The 26,671-nt window shown below is 41.2% G+C and overlaps 1 protein-coding gene across 1 annotated transcript in view; it reads right to left on the bottom strand.

Moving 5' to 3' along the window:
• PLCL2 (phospholipase C like 2) overlaps positions 1 to 25,442 on the bottom strand; it is a 187,512-nt gene extending 162,070 nt beyond the window's left edge. The window contains exon 1 of the mRNA XM_039250599.1: positions 25,084 to 25,442. Coding sequence (XP_039106530.1) covers positions 25,084 to 25,425 — 342 coding nt within the window. The 5' untranslated portion in view covers positions 25,426 to 25,442. The remainder of the gene's footprint in view (positions 1 to 25,083) is intronic.
• Between the last annotated feature and the right edge of the window lie 1,229 nt (positions 25,443 to 26,671).

Below are 26,671 nucleotides of genomic sequence, written 5' to 3'. Positions count from 1 at the left end.
ATCTAGCTCTGTGCTGACAGCTAGCTCAGAGCCTGGAGCCTGCTTTGGATTCTGTGTCTCCCTCTCTCTCTGTCTCTCCCCTGCTAGCGCATTGTCTTCTCTCTCAAAAATAAATAAATATTTAAAAATTTAAAAAACAAAAAAAAGTAAGAAATTAATGGGAAAAAATCGCAAATCATGAGTCCCAGAATAAGAATTGCTGCCTTAGTCTAAAGATGATTGGACTCCAAACTGAAACCTTAAAAGAAAATAAATTCTACATATGGATACCCCATTTCAAAATGCTTAAAAATTGTCCCTCTCTGGCTCATAAATATGCCCATTCCTAACTTATAACACCTCTTCTATTGGAAACAAATGGTTCTGAGCCAGATACAAATTAAATGTTGCTTTGTAACTTTAAGTAAACCACTTCATGGCAAGTTGGGAGAGACTCTCAAAATTTAATGGAGGTTGAGGGTAGAGGTAGATGAATACCTAGATAGTTATACAATTTCCACCAAGCCATTTTCGAATGCAAATTAGAAAGTTATACTTATGAGTTAGATCATTTTAGTTCAATTCAGCGCATGTTCCTGCCACAGAAATCATGCACTTACTTAAATTTTAATAGCAACATGTATTAGAACTGATCATTTCTTTAAAAAAAAAAAAAAGAATGTAAATGCAAGCATTTTACTTGTGAGAGAAGAGCTTGCTATAATTTCGTAAGCTTTCCAGCTCCTTAAAAAAAAAAAAAAAACTCTTTAATCCAGACTGATTCTTTGACCATAAAGAAAGGTGGATGGCTGGTGGTTCCAACTGCCACACTAAATAACTGCAGACAGGGACCAGGAGGAGGGTGGGAGCAGGATACGAAAGGGAAGTCAAGATTGGAACAAACAGCAGTGACATGCGCTGAGTGTGCTAAGCAGACAGATGTATCTGGGGCTCCCAGGACGCATCTGACTACAGACATCAACTGAAGACTCAACAGCGAACCCCTGGTTACCTGCTGCCATGGCTGTGGAAAAGTTGTCCAGGATGAAGCCTGAGATAAGGGAAGCAGGCCTGGTAACCATATGGCACGGTGAGCCCTGATGACCTTCACTGGTGGCAGACGGTGGAGGAGTGAATGCAAGGAAAGGACACAGAGCAGAAGATCACACTCTTGCAAGACCCAGCTGAAGAGAGAGCTGAAGAGGGAGGAAGGGAGGTTACGGCGACCTTCCTTGTTTAAGAACCTGAGCATATATGCGCGCTCACAGAGGAGACACACGCACAGGGGGAGAGAAGGGGAGCTGGGGCACAGGGACAGCCGGGAAGGCAGGCAGTCAGCCCCCCACCATGAAGAAGGAAGACTGGTGAACAGCTCTCAGGACAAAGGCTCAGGGGTTTCTCTGAAGAGCAGGAGCTGAGACCGTATGCTAAGGATGGTGGTGAGGAGGTGACAGGATGGACATCCTCAGATTTCCTTGCCCACAGCTGTCCACTTGTGTGGGTGCTACCCACCCAGAGTGAGGGATGCAGACTTGGCCCAGAGAGTGGAGTTGGGAACTTTTCCTCTGAGAAGGACAGTTTGTGACGCTCAATGGCACCGGCTCCACCCTGGGTCATGTGACCGTGGGAATGGGACTGCCCCAGCGCAGCTGGCACGATGGCCGCCCCCACATTCTGAAGGGTCTCCAGCTGCCCTGGAGCCGCGCCTTCCATGTAGCTCTTGAAAGCAACAGGTGGCCTCCAGAATGGCCCAGTGTGATACTACTGTTGCTCTCTTGGAATGACAAATAGGTCCAGCCTGCTAAATAAGTTCTGAAAAAAAACGTAACTTTTTTCACTTCAAGGACGCATAGATGCTCTGCCTTATCAGAAGAAGCACTGAAGCAGTTAACTTTTCTAAGTAATAGTGGGCCAGAGACAAATGCTCAAGGCACTAGACTCCAGAGCCCTCACAACAGAAAAACAAGTTCTGGTTTCTCGGTCAGCCATACAGCTCGGCACCTCAAATAGGTGCTGCCCCAAGATTAGCTGCTGATGATACTGGGTTTCTATTTTTGTCTCTTGTTAGTTAAGTGGGTGAAGAATTAAGCGGCACCTTCCTGATTTATGTGAGTAAACTGTGTGAAGGTATCTGGGTAGCATGGAGAGTGAATGGAGGGCCTGGTGGCAGGCCAAGGGTACTGGGACCCCCCTCAGCCTTTGCTAACATTCCGTGTGACCACATGTGACTTTGTACACACAGGCCTCCACATTTCGCCTGTAAAATGGGGGCCACCAAATGATGTCTACGGCACAAGACAACTGTGAAAGGAAACCGAGCTGATGTTAAATATGCCTCTTAGAAATTAAAGAACGATGCAAATATGAGGTGTTATTAACATACAAATGAATTTGCTCCTTTTTTTTGTTTATGAAGGTTTTTTTTTAACCATCACTTTATGTTTTCAAAACACCTTGCTTTAGGGGTTTTAAACTTATTTCAAAACATCAGGATAATTATCAACCAACAGATCAACCAACATGTAGCTATATTTCAATTTACAGAAAATACGGTAACATAAAGAGTTTAACTGATTTTCTTAGAAGTCAAAATTTAAGATAGATATGAAGCTCAGATCCTCTGTCTTCAACTGGATACTCTCTCTGAGAAAAAAATAAAAGTGTAATTTGTAATTTTGTTAATGAAAAGCATTATCTTTTCAAGTACACTGAAAAAATACTAAAAAAAAATACTAAAAAATACAGAAATAACTGTATTTAAGTTATTGCCTTAAGGGACTGCATGAATTTTTCTCTCTGAATTTTTACCGCAGTCCTCAATAATATGAAGGTGATTTTCTTTAGTATCACAGTCACTGTACTACACAGACCCTTTTGAGATCCTGAGATGAAGACCTCAACGTCGCTCTAAAACAATCGTGCCAGCCCCCCAGTTCACAGACCTGAGAAATAATAACAGTGATGGGCTGGGGAGAATATACAGGCTTCGGGATCAGTGTTTCCATTTAAAACAGTAAGCAAACTAAAGTCAAAGAGTGAGCGAAATTAAAAATATGAAACCAAAACATGATATTCAAATAAGGTGGAACAGCAAGTATTGAAAACAACATTTTAAGTTATGGATGATAAAAGAAGGGGAAAAATTAAAATATGACCTTTAAAACAGGACAGAGGTTTTGCTGGGGTTTTTGAGGGGAGGAGTGCAAGTAGCTTAATGGATTTATGAGCAAACTTACAGGAACAGCATGGACCTTTCTCACACAGAAAATCAAATCAACAGTAAAATGGCAGAAACTGAATCATTCAGATAACAGATCCTCCTCAGATCTATACAGGTTTTACTTAACACATCAGTTATGCAATGAGTACTTACCCAGGTGCCCAAAAGACATGTAAGAAATCTGGCAGACAAGAAATCTCGTATTTCTTACAGCAAAAAGAGGAGAAAGCAGAGTCCTTTCTATCACACTGAGGCACAGACCCTAAATCAGAGCCCTGAACTCTGGACCGGCAGCCCTGGGTCTCTAAGGTCAGATTCCTGAGTGCTGGAGCTGGATGGAGTTCATGTCTCACATTGGAGCCTCTCCAGGGACACTAGGGGAATCTAGCCTCCCAACCTACTTGAGGCTCTTCTCAAGTTGTTGTTTTTAAACCTAACCCCAGGGGACTGCTCAGTCCAGATACAGCAGAAGAGCCTAAGGCTAGATTAGCTGTCCTCTCTACAGATGAAATTGGCCTTCCTGCAAACATAGTTGCTTGACTGTTCCTCGCTCTCTCTTATCCAGTTCTCACATTCACAAGCCAGACTAACCTGTCTACTGTTCTTGTTTGCACACAGGTCACAGCTCCACGGCATGTCTTGAGGACATGCTTCAATCTACCACTCACGTGAATTAGCTCCTGGAGCTGTTTATGGAGGAGCTGCCTGTCCCTTTCCTTACACCTCTGTTCTCCTCTCCATCACCTTTAAAATATAGCCTCCTGATGAGTGTGCCCAAGTGTGTGCCAACAGTGGATTAAGGGACTGCCGAGATACTGATTCCAGCACGCACCCTCCCCCCCATCCCTACCCTCACATAGTTGGGTGGCACCTCTAGCAATCTCTTCCAGCTTGCTGTGCAAGGACATCTCTTCCTATCGATAGCCTGGTACGGAACAGGTTGAAAGCTATCTTTTGGAGCATGACTGACGGATCCAGTGGCCCCTGGTGTTCCTAGGAATAGTGGGTCAGGGAGCTGCCGAATTCTCTCTGGGGACAGGAGCTTTCTCACACCCTGTTACTCGGTGACATCTTCTAAGGCATCTTCCTCTTTGTTTTTTACCTCGCTATCTGGTAATGATGAGGACAGCAGGATAAAGGCAGTGGGTCAGGGTGCTGCCCCAGAAAGAACACTTCTCATCTACTTTGAAGTAAGGAGCCCAGCAGAGCCCCGTAAGCCTGCTTTTCGCACTGTTTCACTTTCTTGTTCCCAGGTCCCTCGGGATAGCGTTCATCAATAGCAGCTATTCTTTGGGACAAAAGGGCTATTTGACTATTTAAAAATATTCTTCAACAATACTGTCTTCCCTATCAAAGAAGATGGATAAGAAGATCTGGCTAATTATGTTGTAGGAAAGTATTTTTTCTTTATAGATTCTTTGCTTGGAAAATACTACAGAGTACCAAATTTTCACAAAAAGATTATAGGCTTTCCCCCCAAAGAATGTTAGAGTTCATTTCTATCATTCTTCACTTATAAAGAAGGAAACTAAATTGTATATCTCAATAAGCAGGTCCTCATCATGATCAGGAAGGCACCATAACACTCCTCTGCTGCCAAACTGTGGGGACTCCTCCAGCCTCTAGAGACCAGCGTCCCAGAGACTCGGCCCTCCTATCGGATTCTTCTCTTCTGTAGTGTCTGCCCAGAAGGAGCGGACACAAGCTTCTCTGCTGGAAGATCCACCCATGCTAATGTGGAAGAGAAATAAACTGACCTGACAGAATAAATGTGAATGATGATGATGTGCTAACAGAGCAACCAAGTTAAGGAGAAAAGTTACTTGGTGTGTACTTAAGGCCATGACTACACGACACTGGATAGTTTCGTGTTACTACTTTGCAGCCAATAAAATATATTTTACAGATGCTCTGGGAGCTCAATGGCCATTCTTCTTGACCGCAAGGGGCTGTGTGGCAAGAAGAAAATGCCACAGCATTCAGAAAGCAGACGTTCACCCAAAGGTCATGACATACCAGCCCAGACTGTCAGCTCGCCACAATGGGGTGCACTGAAGCGTCACTGGATTGGTTCTCTTCCTCCCAGCAAAAATTACACATACAGAGAGATACCTCTCTCACAAGTGTCGATTTATAATCTCCCGAAAAAATCCTGAAAAGGATTTTTACTGCACACTGCCACCTAAACACAAGATGAGGTGCTTAAAAGAAATGTAAAGACTCCTTTCAGCAAAATCTGAAATGTACAATCACCAATCTCTAGAAATAGTGCTCGTGGCTCAGTCAAATATTCCCAGCAGGGAGGTTCTCCTTCCACGTGCAGAATGTCCTAGGTGCACAGATGTTCTTTGTCTTATGAGGGATAGAAAAGAGTCAAGAGATGGATGAGGAAGTAGTACTGCACAGTAATGATAAATCCAGGTAGATTAAGGCTCCAAATAATCAACCCAGGCTTTGCAGGGAGAACTGACACAACATACTCCCTTACTTGGATCAAAAATACATTCTTCTGATGAGTACACAGTATAGACTATTTCATACTTTAAAAAATTCTGTTTCTCCAGATTTGACTAAGGAATTTTTCCTCTTCTTCAGTATTTTTTATCCCCTCAGAAAAAGGGCAGCTCAACTCCTTACGGAAAGCTCCTCAGAAGCAGCTGAAGGTTTTGCCCTACCCACTGCACCCCACGAGCCACAGGATCACCCCGAGTCTGTCTCCTGCGGAACCCCAGAGCTGCCCGCTTGCTCATCTCTAACAGAGCTAAACGCAGCACAGACCTAACGTAGGAGAAGGGCTTCACAGCTGTTCTTAACCCTAGCTACACCTTAAAATCTCCCAGGGCACTTTAGGAAATCCCCCAAAATTCTGATTTAATTGGACTCGAGTAGATCTACACATTATTAATTTTAGAAACCAGATTTAATTCTGGTGTCCTAAAATGACCCATCTAAAGATTTGGTGTTTTCCGCACCTGGAAGAGTAGTCAGATGGGACAGTAAGTGTTCAGTAAAGCTAAAACCGTATGCTGACATCTGGGATTCTAGGCATTGAGAGGTGATCAGCCAACTCTCACTTTTGTCTTAAAGACCTGGAAAACTGGTTTCTGTTTGCTAACTGCTTCTGAGATCAAAAAGCGCAATCTAGAAAACTGTCATGCAGAGAACAGGTGCTCCACAAATGAGTGGTTCTCAAAGTTTTCTATGAGTAGCACACTTTCGAATATTAAACTTTCTGAGCGCACCTGAAGGGATTCAGACGCTCAACACGACACCAAGTCATGAAAACTCCCAGCAATCACAATAGTGTAAAAATGACTCCAATGACCAAGACACCCTTCACCACGGGGTCACCTTCCCACACAGGCCCAGATACTTATGTGCCCTCAATACAGCCCCGAAAGAGAGAGTCGTCACATTGCCCCAGCAGGCTGCCCGTCCCTCTACCTGCCCTCTGCACCATCACTCAGCTCAGGACGCCCACCAGGTTTGACCACGGCACAAATGCTCCACTGCAGCTAAAAGACACGTGTTGATCACCAGACTGAAGCATACTGTGAAAGGCACCGCCCGCCACCTACTGCAGAGTGAAGCAGCCAATAAAGTACTGGAGTTTGATTCATTTTCACAATGGGTTTGTTCAAATCAACCTATTTATTGAAGTATAATGTACCTACAGAAAAATCATGAGTGTATACACGGCAATGGATTTTTACAAAGTGCCCACTCTTGAAGTCATCCCCAGATCCAGCAGCCAAAAATTATTGTCATGCAGCACCCAAAAATTACTATTGGTTCCACCTCCCAGTCATTAGCCTCAAATGTAACCACTATTCTGATGTTTATCACCACAAATTAGTCTGCCTGCTTATGCACTTACATAAATGGAATCCCACTATACGTATTGCTTTATCTCTGGTATCTTTCCCTTAGCTTTACCTCTGATATCTTTCCCTTAACATTATGCTTGAGACACTGGCATGGTACATATAGCAGTTATCTGTTCATTTGGTTCTTTCTTTCTTTCTTCTTTATGATATTCCATTGTATGATATGCTATTTTACAACATGGCCTTTTGAGTTGTTTCCAGTTTGGGGCTGTTACAATTAATGCTGCCATATAAGCATTGTTGTACACATCTTTCAATCTAGCACATTTGGGTATATACCTTGCTATATAACTAGTAAGAAAGACAGTGTGGTGTGAATAGAAGGGTAGGCAAATAAACCGATATAACAAAATAAATTCCAGAAACAGACCCACACATACACAGTCTCTTGATTTATGATGAAGGGCCAATACAATGCAGTGGGGGGAAATGATATTTTCAAATAAATGGTGCTGAATTAATTCACGGATATTTATATGGACAGAAAATCTTGACCCATATCTCACACCATACACAAAAATAAATTCCAGATATACTGTGGATGTAACTGTGAAAATAAAGGTTCTAAAATTAAATAAATTAATATCTACATGGTCTTAAGCTAAGGTTTCTTAAATATGACACAAAAATAATAACCATAAAGGAAAACACTGATAAACTGGATTCACTAAAACTAAGAATTGGCATTCAATAAAAGACACCCTTTAAGACAGGGAAAATACAACTCACATACTAGAAAACATCTTAAATATATGTATCATACAAAAGACATATCCAGAAAACGTAAAGAAGTCCTACAATGTTTTAAAAGATAAAAGCCCAACTTTTTTAATGGGTATTGAACAAAAGAAAATATCCAAATGATGAAGAAAATATATGAAAGTGTGTCCAACATCATTAGTTATCAGGGAAATGCAACCTAAAAGCCACAGTAAGGTACTACCACATAACCATACTAATTGTTAGTAAGCATTTAGCACAACCAGAACCTGGTGGGTGAAAAATTACATGATAATATCTACTAAAGCTAAACATATACATATCCTAGGTCATAGCAATTCTACTTCTAAGGTTATTTATAATATATAAAAAATTTATGATATACATATAAACTAGAGAAAGCCTTGAACAGATCTCTTTCAACAAACCATCGAAAACTCCAAAGATAAACACATTCTTAAAACTGGCATTATATCAGAAATTCTATGAATTCCAATATGAAACATCTGAATAATTCTTTAGATATTTATATGGACTATTAGCATGGATTGCTAGAAATAAAAATTTAAGTTAATCACTGCATTTCCTTCAATAAGAAACATTAAGCCATATTATCTTTTGAAAAATCACATCTACTATGCCCACAGGATATCAGAGCTCAGAAGGAAAATGAAAAATAAAAGATAGCAGGAAACCATATGGAGAGAGTCATATGGCTTGTGATTCTAATGGTAACTGCAATGAGGTCACTTATCCCTCTGTGGCCACACTAATTGGTCAAGAGCAAGAGAGGCTTCATCAGCAATGCTCATAAAAAAGAGCCAACCCCTTCCTGGGCATTTTCAATTTTGAGAGCAGACACCTGCTACCCATCAGTCTCTTATAAGACAGGACTCATGTCAACCTACCACTACATTATTTGATTTGCTCTTAATCGTTACTATTTATAAACAGTCTTCAGAGTATACACATGCACAAGTATAGCATGCATACACGTGCAGCTATCTATAGCAAAAAACAAATTCTCAAAAATAGCTGTTTGGAAGACCACATCTCTTGTTCTATTAATACTCATATACTGCAGTATTACATAACAAATTTTTTCCAATTCTGTTATGCTAATATGCAAATAAATGAAATCAACCATCGCCAGGAGCTAAATGTACTAATCAGTATGGCCTTGTGTATCTCTAACTACAAAAGAATTTTACATAATCTCTTTCCGTTCTAAATATTCCATGAATCTACATTATTAATTACTTTTAAATCCAGCTGCTTGGTTTCTGGCTATTAACATTTACAAATCAGTATATTTAGCCTGCTCCATGAAAATACCTGAATACCAATTTTCTAGTAATGTGTTGTAAGGATTAATGCATTCTATAATTTCATAATTACTTGCAATTCCAAAACAGTAATAGGGATAGATACTAATAGAAGAAGCTCACCTAAAAACAAATTGTTACAAATTACTATCTGCTTTCTCAAAGCTAACAGAGAGGAAAAAGACAAGATCCTGGCTTTGTGAATGAGATAGAAATCTATAGTTTTGTGGATGAGACAGAAATCTATGGTGGACAGGACTATCACTATGGCTTTTTGTTGATTAGGCACATATTGGCTTCATCCTAAGATTCAGTCACAAAAGGCCAAAATTTCCTAAAAATCACTTATCTCTTTTAGGACTGGTAGAAACGGCCATGATGAAGGAGTCAGAATGCCTTAGGCAAACAGGAGAAAAAAGGAGAAAGTCAAAGATACATGTCAGAAGATAAAGTAGAAAGTGGGGGATGAGTAGTTCAAAGTGTGGGCTTTCAAGTCAGTTAAACCTGGTCTCATGTGGGCTTTGGCTCTTACAATTTCTGTGACCTTGCTTGGAAATTCCCAAACCTTGAGGAATGAGTTTCCCTGTCTGTTAAAAGGAAATGATAATGTCTCCTTGCAGGCTGTGGGGAGACCTGCATGAGATGATGCATATAAAGCACTTCCCTTCTACACCCAATCCTTGAGTTGCAACAAAAGGCAGAATTTCTAACACTGTATGACAAAATATGCTGAGGGATTAAAGATCCTACTTCTGCAATTCTGCCTATTAGTATTCTACATTCTTTATGTATTTTCTTTTTTACTATTAATTCTACAGCACTCCCAACGAATGTCTTTTGACAATCCAATATTAATGACAATAAAAAGTAATTCAGGTCCTTAAAAATAGGCTAAAATTAAGTAGAAACTATATATATCAGTTAAAGAAACTAAATACCAGAAAAGAGATTAAATGCTTTAACAAAAAGTAAAGATCTCTTGCCATGGTTTTTCAAGTTTGATAGCAGAACATAAATCAAAAGAAATTTTCAAAGGTCTACTCTGATTTCAGGGGCACAAAAGGGGCAGATCATTTATATTAACATCTTGCAGAATAATTCTTGAACCAACCAAATTCCTGGATCTAAATTAAATGAAGGTATTTCCTTCCGTTTGATTGTTTCCAAAATTGTGTATGTGAAATAAATTTCTTCTTTGAAGTACACAGTCCACTGAGTTTTATATTCAATCAAAACCAACTGGAGTTGGAGGAGGTCCAAGATGGCAGCATAGGAAGATTCTGAACCTACCTCTTCCCACTTAACACCAAATCTACAGCTATACATGGAACAATTCCTGCTGGAAAAGAACTTAGCTGAACAAACCCCTCCACAGAAAGGAATAAAAGAACCACATCAAGATGGGTAGAAGATGCAGAAAGACAGGGTCTTGCCAAAAACTCCATGCCTAGCATAGCAACCCACAATGAGGGTGGGGGGGAATTTCACAGGTCCAGAGCCTTTCCCCAAGGAGTAAGAGCATCATTCCCCACATCAGGCGCACCAAACCTTGGGACCTGCATGGGAAAGATGAGGCCCCCAAAATGTCTGGCTTTGAAAATAAACAAACAGGGCTTATGTCCAGGGGTCCCAAGGGGTCAATGGGAATCTGAGATACTCATTTTGAGTGGCTTATGTATTGATTTGCTCATCCTAGGACCAACACAAAGGCAGTAGTTTGAAAGGTAACTGGATAATACATGAAGGAGATTCATTTTCTAATCATAAAGCATCTGTCAGAGGGGCAGGAACCTGGTGGGATTCTGTGGGGACAGAAGCACTGGTGAGCACCATTTTCGCACTCTCCCTCCACCTTGCTAGTTCAGGTGGGTATGCATGGATACAGCCTTGCTAAAGCTGCCAGTATGCCCCATCCCAGTGTTCTTCTCCTATATCTCTAAAGGGGTGGGCATGGCCTGCCACAAGTGCTCTTCCCCAATATCACTAATGCCACATGTGAGCTGCACCCTCAGCACTCTCCCACAGCCTGATAAGTAATGGTCATGAAGATGCTCACCAAATTCAGGAGAAGAATGAATACAATGAGAACTTCAACAAAGAAATGAAAAATACAAGAAAGTACCAAACACAGGCCACGGAGCTGAAGAATGCAATAGCTGAACTGAAAAATACACTAGAGGGGTTTAACAGCAGACTAGATGAAGCAGAAGAATGAATCACCAACCTGGAAAACAGGGCCATTGACCTCACCAAAACAAAGCCACAGAAAGAAAAAAATAATTCTAAAAAGTAAATATAGCTTAAGGGATCAATGGAACAACATCAAGCAGAATAACATTCACATTATAGGGGTCACAGAAGAAGAGAGAAAGGGGTAGATAACTTATTTGAAAAAATAAAGATTGAAAACTTCCCTAACCTGAGGAAGGAAAGAGAAATCCAGGTTCAGGAATCATGGAGAGTTTCAAACAGGACAAACCCAAAGACATCCTCACCAAGAAATATAATTAAAATGTCAAAAGGAAAAGATAGAATCTTAAAAGCACCAAGAGAAAAGCAACTTTTAGATAAAATGGAATCTGTATAAGACTATCGGCTGATTTTTCAACAGAAACTTTGCATGCCAGAAGTGAGTGACATGATATATTCAAAATGCTAAAAGAAAAAACTTCCAACCAAGAATACTCTACCAGGAAAGATCATCATTCAGAATTGAAGGGAAAATAGAGTTTCCCAGATAAGCAAAAGCTAAAGGATTTTATCAGCACTAAACTGGCCTTACAAGAAATGTTAATGAGACTCCTTTAACATGAAAAGTGAACAACTAATAACAAGAAACCATAAAAGTAAAAACCTAACAGGTAAAGATAAATATATAGTAGAAGTAGTGGATTAACAGGGTGCCTGGCCAGCTCAGTTCATTGAGAGTCCAACTCCGGCTCAGGTCATGATCTCACAGTTCATGATCTGAAGCCCCTCACTGGGCTTGCCACTGTCAGCACAGAGCCCACTTCAGATCCTCTGTCCCCTCCCCTCCTGCACCCCTCCCCTGCTTGCATTCATTCTCTCTCTCTCTCAAAAATAAATAAATATTTTTTTTAAAAAGTAGTGGATTAGTCACTTAAAAGCTAGTATGAAGGTTAAAAGATAAAACTAGTAAAATTAACTACAATTAGTTAAGGGATACACAAAATAAAAAGATAAAATATGACATCAAAAACATAAAACATAAGAAGCAAGGGTAAAAATGTAGAATTTAGAATGTGTTAAAATTTAAGTTGCCATCAATTTAAAATAGATTGCTTGACAGGCTGTTGTAAGTGAGCCTCATGATAATCACAAAGCAAAATCCTAGAGAAGATACGTAAAAGATAGTGAGAAAGCAATTGAAACATAACACTAAGGAAAGGCATCAAACCACAAAGGAAAAGAGCAAAAGAAGAAAGAAACAGGATCTAAAAATTAATAATTACTTCAAATGTAAATGGACCAAATTCTCCTATCAAAAGACAGAGTGGCTGAATGGATTTTAAAAAAATAAGATTCATCCATATGTTGCCTATAAGAGACTCAGTTCAGATCTAAGAACACACACACCAAAAGTAAAAAGATAGAAAAAGATCTTCCACATAAATGAAAAAAAGAAAATTAGTGCAGCTATACTTATATCAGACGAAATAGACTTTAAAGCAAAGAGTATCATAAAAGACAAAAAAAGTGGGGGTACACTACATGAATATAAGTGTACCAATCCAACAAAAGGATTTGTAAATATTAATACACCCAAAACAGGAGCACCCAAATATATAAAGCAAATATTAACAGAACTAAAGGGAGAAATTGACAGTAATACACTAATAGTAGGGGACTTTAATACACCATTTAGATCAATGGATAGATCATCCAGACAGAAAATCAATAAGGAGACACTAACCTTAAACAACACTTTAGACCAGATGGATAATAGATTTTAGATGGATAGACCAGATGGATATAGAGATATATTAATTGATGCATGCAAAACATTCTATCCAAAAGCATCAGGATACACATTCTTCTCAAGTTTACATGGAACATTCTCCAGGATAGATCATGTTAAGCCACAATATGTCAGAATAAATTTAAGAAGACTGAAATCACAGCAAGCATCTTCTCTGACCACAATGATATAAAAGGAGAAATCAATTACAAGGAAAAGAACTGGAAAAATCACAAATATATAGAGATTAAACAGCAAGCTATTGAACAACCAATGAGTCAACAAAGAAATCAAAGGAGAAATCAAAAGATTCCTTAAAACAAAGAAAAATGAAAATACAATAATCCAAAATCTAAGGGATGCAGCAAATAACAGTTCTAAGAGGGAAGCTGGTAGTGATACAGGCCTACCTCAAGAAACATGAAAAATCTCAAATAAATAATCTAACTTTGCCCCAATGGAATGAGACAAAAAAAGAACAAAATGAAGCCCAAAGTTAGTAGAATGAAGAAATTAATAAAGATCAGAGCAGAAATAAATGAAATAGGAACCAAAAAAAATTAGAAATTATCAAAGAAACTAAGAGGCAGTTCTTTGAAAAGATAAGCAAAACTGACAAATCTTTAGCTAGACTCACAAAGAAAAAAAGAAGAAGACTCAAATAAACCAGAAATGAAAGAGAAGCATCTGGGTGGCTCAGTCGGCTAAGCATTTGACTCTTGGTTTCAGTTCACATCATGATCCCACGGTCATAAGATCAAGCCCCACGTCAGGCTTTGTGATGAGCATGGAGCCTTCTTAAGGTTCCCTCTCTTCCTCTCCCCCTCTCCCCTGCCTTCATTCCCTCTCTAAAAATATAAATGAATGAATGAATGAACAAATGAATAAGAGAAATGAAAGAGTAGTTACAACAGATACCATAGAAATACAAAGCATCATAAGAGACTACTATGAATAATTACATACCAACAAACTATTGAACTGTTGACAACTCTGGAAGATATGGATAAATCCCTAGAAACATTCAATCTTTCAAGACTGAATCATGAACAAATAGAAAATCTGGAGAGACCAATGCTTCCAAACTCATTTTATGAGACCAGCATTACCCTGATACCAAAACTTAACAAGCACCACAAGAAAATTACAGGCCAATATCCCTAATGAACAGAGAGGCAAAACTGCTCACCAAAATATTAGCAAACCAAATTCAAGAATACATTAAAAGGATTATACACCATGATCAAGTGAGATTTATTCCAGGGATGTAAAGTTAATTAAACATCCACAAATCAATCAACATGATACTCCACTTTAAAAAATGAAGGAGAAAAATTATATGATCATCTTAATAAATGCAGAAAAAGTGCCTGACAAAATCCAACATCCATTTATGAAAAAAAATTCTCAATAAGCTGGTATAGATGTAATGTATATCTCAACCCAATAAAGGCTATTTTTAACAAACACATAACTAACCTTATCCTCAACAATGAAAAGTTGAAAGCTTTTCTGCTAAGATCAGGAAGAAGACAAGGATACCCACTCTTGCCACTTTTATTTCACACAGTATTGAAAATTCTAGCCAGAGCAAGTAGACAAGAAAAAGAAGGAGCATCCAAATTAAAAACAAAGAAGTATAACTGTCTCTATGTGCAGATGACATGAAGACTTTACTGAAAATTGTTAGAATAAATGAATTCAGCAAAGTTGTAGGATACAAAATGAATACACAGAAATCTGTTACATTTCTATATACTAATAATGAACTATCATAAAAAGATTTTTCAATCCCGTTACAATTGCATCAAAAAGAATAAAATACTTAAAAATAATCGTAACCACAGAAGTGAAAATCCTGTACACTGAAAGCTGTAGGACACTGAATAAAGAAATCGAAAAAAGATACAAATAAATGAAAAACATTCCATGCTCATGGGTTGGAAGAACTCATATTACTAAAATGTCCGTACCACCAGGAGGGTCTAGGAAGTTCAGTCAGTTACACCTCAGACTCTTGATTTCTGCTGAGATCATGATCTCACGGTTTGTGAGACGGAGCCTCGGGTTGGGCTCTGCACTGACAGCAAGTAGCCTGCTTGGGATTCTCTATCACCCTCTCTCTTTCTGCCCCTCTCCTACTGGTGCTCACTTGCTCTTTCTAATATAAATAATTTTTTTAAAAAAACAAAATTTTTTACAAAAATAACCATACTACCCAAAGCATTTTACAGATTGAATGTTATCACTATCAAAACCGCAATGGCATTTTTCACAGAACTAGAACAAGTAATTCTCAGATTTGTATGGAACCACAAAAGACCCCGAATGACCAAGGCAAACTTGAGAAAGAACAAACCTAGTGGTATCATACTCCCTGATTTCAAGCTATACTATAAAGCTATAATCATCAAAACAGAAACAAACACACAGATCAAAAGAACAGAACAGAGAGCCCAGAAATAAAGCCACACATATATGGTTAATCAGTATACGAAAAAGGAGCCAAGAATACACAATGGGGAAAGGACAGTCTTTGCAATAAATGGTGCTGGGAAAAGTGGACAGCCACATGCAAAAAAGTGAAACTAGGCCACTATCTTATACCATACACAAAAATTAACCCAAAATGGACTAAAGAGTTAAACATAAGACCTGAAAGCATAAAACTCCTAGAAGAAAACATAGGCAATAAGCTCTGTGACACTTGTCTCGGTGTTATTTATTTTTTTATCCAGCTCCAAAAGCAAAGGCAACAAAAACAAAAATAAACAAGTGGGATGACATCAAACTCAAACACCTGTACACAGCCAAGGGAAGCATCAACAAAATGAAAAGGCAACCTAGTGAATAACAGAAAATATTTCCAAATGATAGATCGGATAGGGGTTAATATCTTAAATATATTTTTTAAAACCCTCATATAATCAATAGTGAAAATCAACAACAAAATAATCCAAATAAAAAAACGGGCAGAGGACTTAAATAGATATTTTTCCAAAGAAGACATACAGAGGGCCAACAGACAGACACATGAAAAGATGTTCAGTATCACTAGTAATCAGGGAAATGTAAATCAAAACCACAATGAGATAGGACAGAATACCTGTGAGATTGGCTATCACCAAAAAGATAAGCAATAACAGGTGCTGTAGAGGACATGGAGAAAAGGGAACCCTTGCACACTACTGTTTTTGGGAATACAAATTGGTGCAGCCACTATGGAAAACAATATAGAGGCTTCTCAAAAAAAGTTAAAAACAGAACTACCATATGATTCAGTAATCCTACTTCTGGGCATTTATCCAATGAAAACAAAAACACTAACATGAAAAGATATATGTACTTCTATGCTCAATGCAGCATTACTTAGAATAGCCAAGATACGGAGACAACCTAAATGTCCACTGATGGACGAAAGCATAAAGAAGGTACTGTTTATACAACAGAACTCTATGCAGCCATAAAAAAGAATGAAATCTTGCCATTTGTGACAACATGAATGGACCTTGAATTATGCTTAGTTATTATGATAAGTGACTTATTTAGTCAGACAGAGAAAGACAAATAACTACCAGAGAATTTCACTTATATGTGGAATTCAAAAAGCAAAAGAACAAACATTACATAACAAAGCTTTTAGATACAAAGAAAAGACTGGTGGCTATCAGCAGGGAACAGGCTTCGGGGTGGGCAACACAGGTAAAGGGGACCCACTGTTTGGCGATGACTGGCAGCAACTAGACTAATTGTGATGATCACTTTGTAGTGCATGCAAACATCAAATTATTATGATGTACACCTGGCACTAATATAATGTTTATACTAATGTTACCTCAATTAAAAAAAAACAGTTGAAGGCTAAATAATATCTTCTTGGAACCCCTAAGTTACAGCATCCATGTCTATTCAACAAGTATATACTTAAAAACATGCTTTCCACAAGACATTAAACTAGATGTCTTCACAAACTCTTGCTGAATATGATCAAGTTACCTGAGAGGCAAAAAGAAACAGGACTGTATAGAGATACTGAGTGGTGGTTGGAAGCAGAGAAAGGAACAATTCATTCTGAGAAGTGATTACCTGAGGAAGACTTTGAAGATGACAGAGAGGAGGGAAGCACACAGGCTGAGAAAAGAGGTGTAAATCTAAAGGCTAAGTTGGGCGTGGAGAACAGTCACACGGGGCTTCAGCATAGCAGATCAGTAGGGTGACCACATTATTTATCATCCAAACCAGGACGCCTTTCAGAGGGAAAGGACGCACTCTTAATAATTTTGTCAGGACAAAAGGTGTAAATCTAGATTGGGCAAATCAAGATGTATGGGCGCTTGGCTTAATGAAAATGATGTTCAGTACCTTCCAATCACTTAGCTGGGGTGACTGAGGTTTGTGACAGTTGTACTGACGCATCCGATTCAGAAAAGCACCAAAACAAATCATTTTTGAAAGCATCTTTAGAATATGTCTGAGAAATTTCTCTGGGTATATTCTGCATATTTCAAAAGACAAAACTTCCAAAACAGGCATGGCAGATCTCCAACTCAAATGGAACTAAGTGAGTTTGCTCAACTCAGGATAAACTCTAAGAGAAACTAAAAATGACAAAAACAAACATAGTAGGTACTGTTTACGGACTGCTTCTTAGGCACCATACTCTGCTCTATGTCACATACACATCATCTCATTTAATCTTCATCCCAACGCTATGAGAGGGGATTTAATTTTTTTTTCTATTTTAGAGACTATGTAACTAGACACACAGACTTAAATACCTTGCCCAAGGCTAAAGGAAGCAAGGGAACCAGAGTCTGATCCAAGCACCTCACTCCACAACCTCTATTTTTCTTGCCACTATTCTGCCTCTTGAATAATCCAGACATGTAGCTTGTGACCCAAGTGCAGCCCAGCTGAGAATATCAGCTCAAACACAGTTTACATAACTGCCCCTGCCAGGTGACCAAGCCCTGGTGGCCAGCGGTGCCTAGCCACCTGCCCTTCTCCACCACTGGGAACTAGCCAGCAGCCAAGAGTCCTGCCAGCAGCCTGAACCACTCACATAATTGTCACGAAAGCTCAGTGATTAATTATATGCTCTGAGCACCCTAAAGCTATGCAATTATTCTGACATAAAGAAAATAGGTACTCCTGAAACTTCCCTGGTGGCTGTGATTTGTTTGAGCCACTACTCAGCACTCTTATGCCCAGCACAACCCTCTCGATCCACCACAATTATTAGTAGAAAAAAGCTGGTCAGGCAGCTTGCAAACACACAGTTTCTGGTAAACTGGTAAAAATATCTGAACAACCCTTGCATTGCAGAATCCCATTAATACAAAATAAAAAGGTAACCAAACTAATCTAGAGGTCTCGTAGATGACAGCCAGAACTTGGTATTAATAAGAAATAGAGAACCTATTCTTGAATATATATGTATAAAATAAAGTCTGGAGACACTTCTCCAAAGAGGACATCCAGATGGCCAACAGAAACATGAAACGATGCTCAGCATCCCTCCTCATCAGGGAAATACAAATCAAAACTACACTGAGATACCACCTCACACCAGTCAGAGTGGCTAAAATGAGCAAATCAGAGAACTCGAGATGCTGGCGAGGATGTGGAGAAACGGGCACCCTCCTACACTGTTGGTGGGAATGGAAACTGGTACAGCCCCTCTGGAAAACAGTGTGGAGGTTCCTCAGGAAACTAACAATAGAACTCCCCTATGACCCAGCAATAGCACTGCTAGGAATTTACTCAAGGGATACAGAAATGCTGAGGCATAGGAGCACATGTACCCCAATGTTCATAGCAGCACTCTCCACAATAGCTAAAACATGGAAAGAGCCTAAGTGTCCATCAACAGATGAATGGATCAAGAAGATGTGGTTTATCTATACCATGGAATACTACATGGCAATGAGAAACAATGAAATCTGGCCATGTGTAGCAACATGGATGGACCTTGAGGGTGTTATGCTGAGCGAAATAAGTCAGGCAGAGAAGGACAAATATCATATGTTTGCACGTATAGGAGGATTAGGAGGAACTTGACGGAGGAACAAGGGGGAGAAGAAGGGCGGAAATGGTGGGGGAAAGGGAGAGAGGCAAACCATGAGAGACTCTTGAATGCTGACAAAAACTGAGGACTGATGGATGTGGGGGGGAGGGGGGATGGGCATGGAGGAGGGCACTTTGGGGATGAGCACTGAGTGTTACGTGGAAACTAATTTGACAATAAACTATTGGAAAAAAAAAAAAAAAGAAAGAAAAAAAAAGAAAAGTAGAAAGCAAGTAAAAAAAAAAATAAAGTCTGGAGAGAAAATATGAATGTTCATACTTCATTTATATCTGCATTTAGGCTGTAGATAACACTGCCCTATTTTGTTGAATAATGAAGAATGGGTAACTCAAGTATTTAAAAAAAGAAAGAAAAGAACAGTCTAGTTTAGCACTTTTGCAGAAGACACAGAACTATAAAAGGAACTGAACAGATTCTGGGAGAGAGCATTCTAAGAAAATGACTTGAGTGACCAAGATCAGCAATTAAAAAAAATAAAATAAACACTTTCCTGTCAGTTGTCTATATGGATTTGGTGAAGAAACAAGAAAAAAAGAAAAAAAAAAAACCACAGATCAAACAACTGTTTGGAGGAGAGGCTGGAAAACAAGAAAGGGAGCAAGTAATTTTTAGGGCATGAAAATTAATACCCTCTAACTGCTCCTGCAAACCGAACTCTGAATTGTGACAAAAGCTCTTTGAGTGGGCTGAGACAAGCAGCCACGCCCTGGTCTTTCAACAGTTACCCTGTGTGGCCCAAAATGCATTAGTACAAAGTGAAGTGGAGAGTTGCTGATTGGGCATTAGATTTTTCTGACCTAAATGATCCAGTCTGCCTATCTATTCACACCAACTCACTTTGGGATCCAATTACTGTTTGTTTAATATTTAGGATATGCCCATACGTTTGCTGGGCATACAGTTGTCTCTCCCTTCCCTCCACTCAAAGCAAAGAAACAAATAAACAAACAAAAAAATCTAAAGCCAAATGCAGACATTATTTTTAAGATCCAACTCAAGAAATGGTTATTGAGTACCTATTATCCTTGCAGAACTGATAAATACAACCCTTCTTTTGCCTGCAAAACGTCTAGTTTAGGGGTGCTTGGGTGGCTCAGTCGGTTAAGCATCCGACTTCAGCTCAGGTCATGATCTTGTGGTCTGTGGGTTTCAGCCCTGTGTTGGGCTCTGTGCTGACGGCTCAGAGCCTGGAGCCTGTTTCAGATTCTGTGTCTTCCTCTCTCTCTGCCCCTCCCCAGCTCGTGCTCTGTCTCTCTCTTTCTCAAAACTAAATAAATGTTAAAAAAAAAAAGAAAAAAAAAAGGCTAGTTTATTTAAATCAGAGGCCAATATAATACCCATATGTACATTTTTATTATTTTGATTAAATACGCATAATAGATGCAAACGTCTGCTTCTTCCCTACCTTGGGGCTCAGCATTGATACACAGGAATATATATGTTGGTATAAAGGCAGTAAAAGGGATTCCCCTACACACTATGATACTGTGATAATGACATAATGATATTAAGAAAAATAAGGGCTGCCTTAGACAAGATCACACCATTGTCCCAATGAGGGTGGAGGCTCTGGTCAAGCAGCCACAATAGGTAACTACAGCTGCCTGTCTATATTATCTCTCAGCTTCTTCTGCCAAAGGAATGGAGCCTTTTGATTCCCTCCAATATCCCCTACATTTAGAGCAAAAAATTGAATGCGGCATTCCAAACCACCAGTGCTACCTTAATTATACAGAAAATTTAAAACTGTCGGTGTAATCTGGGGAGCAGTGGAGTGCAGCCTACCAAAATGGGGTAAACCAGCTCTGGCACATTAGGCAAGTGGTTAACCTCTCTGAACTCTGGTTTTCTTCAGTCTCCCTGGAGGGGGCAGGACCATATCACAGAATTATATTAAGCATTTCCCATGTGTTTTTGCACATAGTGCTTAATAACTGGCACCTGCTGTTATTACTCTTAACTACCAAAAATGCAATGGCTTAGTTCCTACTTATTAAAAAAGTACCCAAGATCAGTGGTTGCCACAGCCCGGGCATGGGAAGAGGGGAAGACACAAAAGGACTAGGAGAATTTTTTGAGGGCAATGGAATTATTCTACATTCTTATTGTGGCGGTAGTTACATGAATGTGTCTTTTTGTCAAATTCACAGAACTGAACATCAACAAGAGTGAGTTTTACTTTATGCAAATTATATCACCTTTTTAAATATACCAACCACAATATTCAATTAGTTTTAATTAAAATAAACCATCGAAACTAATGGGCATTTTAACTTCATTTCTTTCTAAAATGAAAAAGAAATCTAAGGCCTAAATGCTACTTGACATTTTTAGATCAAGTCTTTGAGTTAAAGGATTGAGGCATTAGTAAAAAAAAAAATAGATGTCACCTAAACAACTGACCAAATTAGCTGTTTCTTTTTTTTTTTTTTTAATATTTTTATTTATTTCTAGGAGAGAGAGAGACAGCGTGAGCAGGGGAGGGTCAGAGAGAGAGGGAGTCACAGGCTGAAACAGGCTCCAGGCTCTGAGCTGGCAGTCAGCACAGAGCCCGACGTGGGGCTTGAACCCACGAACCACGAGATCATGACCTAAGCGAAAGTCGGACGCTTAACCGACTGAGCCACCCAGGCGCCCCCCAAATTAGCTGTTTCAAATGAAAGCGTGGATTGTACTTAATGGTGTGATGAAATGAAATATGGAAAGAGAAAATGAAAGTGATGTTTTCGTTTACTAGATTACTTAAGATTACAAAGATAATGGCTCCTTCCCTAAAGACTTGGTAATGGGCTTAGTAAATAATCTAAAAAGTGTAATATTATTTCCAGTTACCTAAGGAAAAGTAGAGAAGTCAGGTGATGAGTTCCATGATTTATTTCTCTTCTCACCGTATTTGTAAAAGATTCTATAAGGCTCCTCACTCTGAATCTTCATCAACACTGTTCCCATAACCAAGGAGTTCCTTTAGTATAGATCTGTGCAACTATTTTGGCAGTAAATGTAGTTTTACAACAATTTCTTACTCAACACATTTACAAAACAGATGGAGTTCCAAAGAAATGATTTTAAATGAGAAATATAATTCTGGTCAGCCCACAGTGTATCTCTACATATGTCCTGCATCTCAGCAATAACCCCCTTTCTGTGCCCACTGCTTATCACAAATGGGCTGTTATTTCATCCTCTGACTTGGGGATCCCCATACAAGAGGAATGTCAAGACAGTAATGAAGATGAAAGCTAGGAAACAGGCATAGCTCACAAGCCCATCATTTCAACTAAAGCAACCTCATAAACACTGGCCTCTCTTCCTTAGCCAGAAATTCCCTGCCGTGACCTCAAGCCCCCAATTATCACCTTGCTTACCCATCCACTCCTGCCTCTATCTTTTCATCACCTGACTGAACTCATCCCTTATATCCAAAAAGAACATAAGGAAACTAATGAAAAGATGTCACTATTGCTTTTTTACTAAGCTTTTTTTTTTTTTTACTGTTTTTTAACAAAGGTGAAATTATTTCTGCCATTCGTGTGACAAAAATGTCTGTGCACTATTCATTGGTTAATGAAATTTTATGTTAAAGATCCCTTTATTCTATTAGAATATTGTCTTGATACTGTTATGTCTACAGTAAATACCACACTAAGTTTCTAAAATCTTGAACCTCAAGGCACCAAAGCAAGGGGAAATATACCAAATAGTTACCTACTTAAATATAGCATACCCCTTTCCTATAACCCAGGCTTGATCAACTTTCAACACTATTTCCATTTCAAAGTGTATTTAAGAAAATACACATTAACAAAGAGGAAAGAAAAAGGAGTAAATCAAGTCATCTTAGGAGGTATAAGAAAATGAACAAGATATGAGACTACTAAACACCAAGCCACCAATTTTAGAAATTAACAGGACTTAGATAAAAATATGTGCTTCCTTATCATTCCTCCATTCATTCAGGAAGCAATCTATTGAACCCCTAATATGTTCCTGGCAATGTGTATCCAGCAATATGACTCTGAACAAGAAACCAACTGCCTTCATTAGGGGAAAAAATAAATGACAAAGATAACTTTCAAAGTTTCAAAATTCAAAAACCAGTGATTGCTGAATAATTAATGATTACCCCCATGTGCCTCTAGAATCTTCAATGAAGAAATGATATCTACCAACAATTTCATAATTCCACATATCAGAAATATTGGCAAATCATCCTTATTCCTATTCTGAATATAAAATTAAAATAGCTGTTTTAATTAAATAAGTTAACAATGTGAATCCCACTGTGAATACCAATAAAACTTGATTTTTCTTTTTAAGGTACAAAAATAGGCTCTCCAACAAATTGGGTAAGAAGAATTAAAATTAGGTAAGCTGGTATCTTCTCTGAAATTTCACCTCAAATTTCATTAAAACCACAATGCAGTATCAATACAAATATTAGGTAACCAATAAAAACAGAGTTGACACATAACTGTTAGTAGGATTGATGATCACACATAGTTGATAGCAACTTCCATGGAAACAGAAGCTACAGAGTAAAAGAAAATCTAAGTCACTTTTTAAAAGCCAGGTATGCAGCAAAAAAATGTTACTTTCCTTAAACTCTCGCCTACTGCAGGTAGTTAACACACTTGATCTTTAAGCCCTTCACTTGAGCCCTTGCCCAGACATAAATTGTACAAACAGATGACAAAGCGAAAAGCAGTTTCACAACTGCCTGTTACAGAGGATAGGAAGGTGGTATATTTCACGAGATTACTGCAGAAGCTGATAACACCATGAGACACTACAGAGTACTCAGAAGATTTCTGTAGGTCCAATGAAATTTGAAATACCACCAGTGCCAAAACTGTGGCCTGTTTTGCCCTCTCTCCCATGGGTTATCAGCCACAGGAAGGGTGGGTGTAGCCCTGTCAATGTGCTTTGCTGCTCACTGTCCTGGTAACCCCTTGATTTTCAAAAAGCAATGTTTTCATACTTGCTCTGAACTTAAGCAGAATGAGCTCCTCTTGCCTAAGGCTCCGCTCTTCTTAGCTCATCAACTATTTTTTTTTCACTTCATGTCACAAGAAGTATTTTTACACGGCAGAACAAAATGTAGTATTAGAATGAAACCACCACAAACTCAGAGGAGTTCCTAATATTACTTCTTGAGTATGAAATGCACAAAACAATTGCTGACTTTCTGCTGCTAAGTATCACTATGCAAAAGATATCAAAACCAAGCAAACTGCTCAAAAGAACTTCCACAGAACTGGAGGCCTGCCTACTGCAGCAAGGAAAAGATTAAATTGTGCAGAACTGTAATGTCTCAGTGCTTTTGAGCCTAAGAAAGCGGAAATCTTCATTTGTGTTCAGAAACCTACTCCATTTCTCCGTGTGAGTGAGTGACCAGAGATTTTGCACCCTCCAAATATCACCAATTGCAAGAGGCAACTAGATACAGGTCAGAAGAAACCTATTAAATAAGCCTGTTCACCCCCTTGGGATTTTTAAGAAAACGTTTTCACATAACCACTGTCTTTAACATACAATAGACACGTTACAGGCCGTCTGTTACCAGCCAAAGCTACCACAAAAGAGAATGTCCTGCCCAGCCAGGTGCAGGCCATAATTCCAGGCCAGTCCTGGGAGAGGTGACAGCCCCAAGTTCAACTGGAAACGTCTGAGCACAGCTCCCCCTGCACATTAAGGATCACCTCTCCATTCTTTCCAAATGCCGTTTGCATCCAATCCCTTCAAGCACCCCAAGAACCCATGCACCCGTGGTTCCCGTTAGCAGGGGACTCCTCTTACAACCCCCTCCTTCCACCACTGCTCCCCTCTTGGGAAACTGACCCCGGGAAAGGCTGGGGGTGGACGATAAGCGCCCTTCTCTCACCTACCTTGATGATGCTGCTCCGGCGGGGCAGGCCGCCGGGTTTGCTCTCCCGCGGGAGGGGGCAGGCGGCGGGGCTGGGGGTCGGGGCGAGCGCGGCGCCGCGGGGTCCCCTGGCGGGGCTGGCTCGGGCTTCGTCCCCAGACACGCCGAGGCTGCAGTCTCCGTTGGAAACCCCGCCGCTGTCATAGCGCGCCCGCCCGTGGCCGAGGCGACCTCCCCCGCCGCCGCTGCCGCCGCCGCCGCCTTCTCCGGCTCCAGCTTTCAGGGCGCCCTTGGCACCGAGGGCTGGGCCCGGGGAGGTGGGCAGGGCCCCGCCGGCGGCGCCCCCCCGGCCGCACTCCGCCATGGGCGCCCCACGACCCGCCAGCACAAAGCCGCGTCCCCGCGTCCCCGCGTCCCCGCCGCCGCCTCGGGCCGCCGCGCGCGGCCCCTCCTCCTCTCCTCCTCCTCCCGCCGCCGCCTCCTCGGCCGCTTCTTCCGCTTTTTTTTTTTTTAATTTAGATGTGCTGTTTGTTTCGAGCTCGCCTCGCGCACGGTTCAAGTCGTGGCGGCAGAATTATCGGAAGATTCCTGCAGGGGAGAGAAGAGAGAGAGACACAAGTCAGCTCCGGCGGCGGCGGGGCCCGGCTCCCAGTACCTGGGGAAGGAAAACACGCCCCGGCACACGCGCCGCAGCGGGCGCCAAAAATAACCCGCGCGGGCCGGGCGCCCACCGGGCCACGGGGCACCAACCCCGAGGTAACGGGGCGGCCGCCTCAGAGGCTCGGGGCGCTCTCCGCAGAGACTCAGGGCACCCTCCCCGCCCCTCGCCGGGGGTCGGAGTGCTCATCACGCGCGAACCAGGCTCCCGGAGCCGGGCCGGGGCGCCCACCTTGGCCTCAGGGAAAGGGGAAGCGGCGGGAGCCCGCTGCTCTCTGGCCTCGCGGGGGCGCCTCCCGAGGGTCTCGCGGCCCAGGGCGGGCGGGGTATGAAGCCGGGTCTCCCCAGACCCCAGAGACGGTCGCGTGCCGGGCCCCGCTGCAGCACCCCCAGACTCTCTGCCGAGGCCTGCGGCACCGAGAGGAAGCGCACGGCGGGCAGGGGCGGCCGGCCCATGACAGTGGCGGTGCAACCAGGGGCAGCTCCTGAAGGGGGCAGCCCGGACGCCCCCGCCCGCGGCCGTCTCCTCCAGGCCCGGCGCTGCCCACCGTAGGCCTCGGGACCTTGGTCGTCGCCGTCGCGGCTAGCCGTGGCCAGGTCATGGGGCCGCGGGAACCTAGCTGCGGAGACAGCGGACGGCAACCGGAGGCGGCCACGGGTCCTGGATACCCGGGTCCTCTAGAGCTGCGGCAACTGCCAATCACCCGCCCGGCGCCCCAGGGGCAACAACCGCGGAGGCCTCGGGGCCGGGGGCGAAGGTCTGGGGCTCGAGGGCTCGGCCTCTGCACCTCCCTTCTGCCCCCGACCGGCGCACCGGACTCGTTCCCCTCCCACCCAGCTCTGGAAAAAGCCCTCCGGACGTTCCCCTCTGGGCTTCCCCACGGGGGCAGACCTATTTCACAGACAAAAACTAATTCCGTTCCCCGGGCTCCTGAACTGTGAATTGATTCAAC

This window comes from Hyaena hyaena, unplaced genomic scaffold, assembly GCF_003009895.1.
Source record: "Hyaena hyaena isolate Hyena2069 unplaced genomic scaffold, ASM300989v1 scaffold_375, whole genome shotgun sequence".
In the NCBI taxonomy this organism is placed as follows: Eukaryota; Metazoa; Chordata; class Mammalia; order Carnivora; family Hyaenidae; genus Hyaena; species Hyaena hyaena.
Note: the sequence above shows the minus strand (reverse complement) of the source record. Positions and strands in the feature narration are given on the sequence as shown.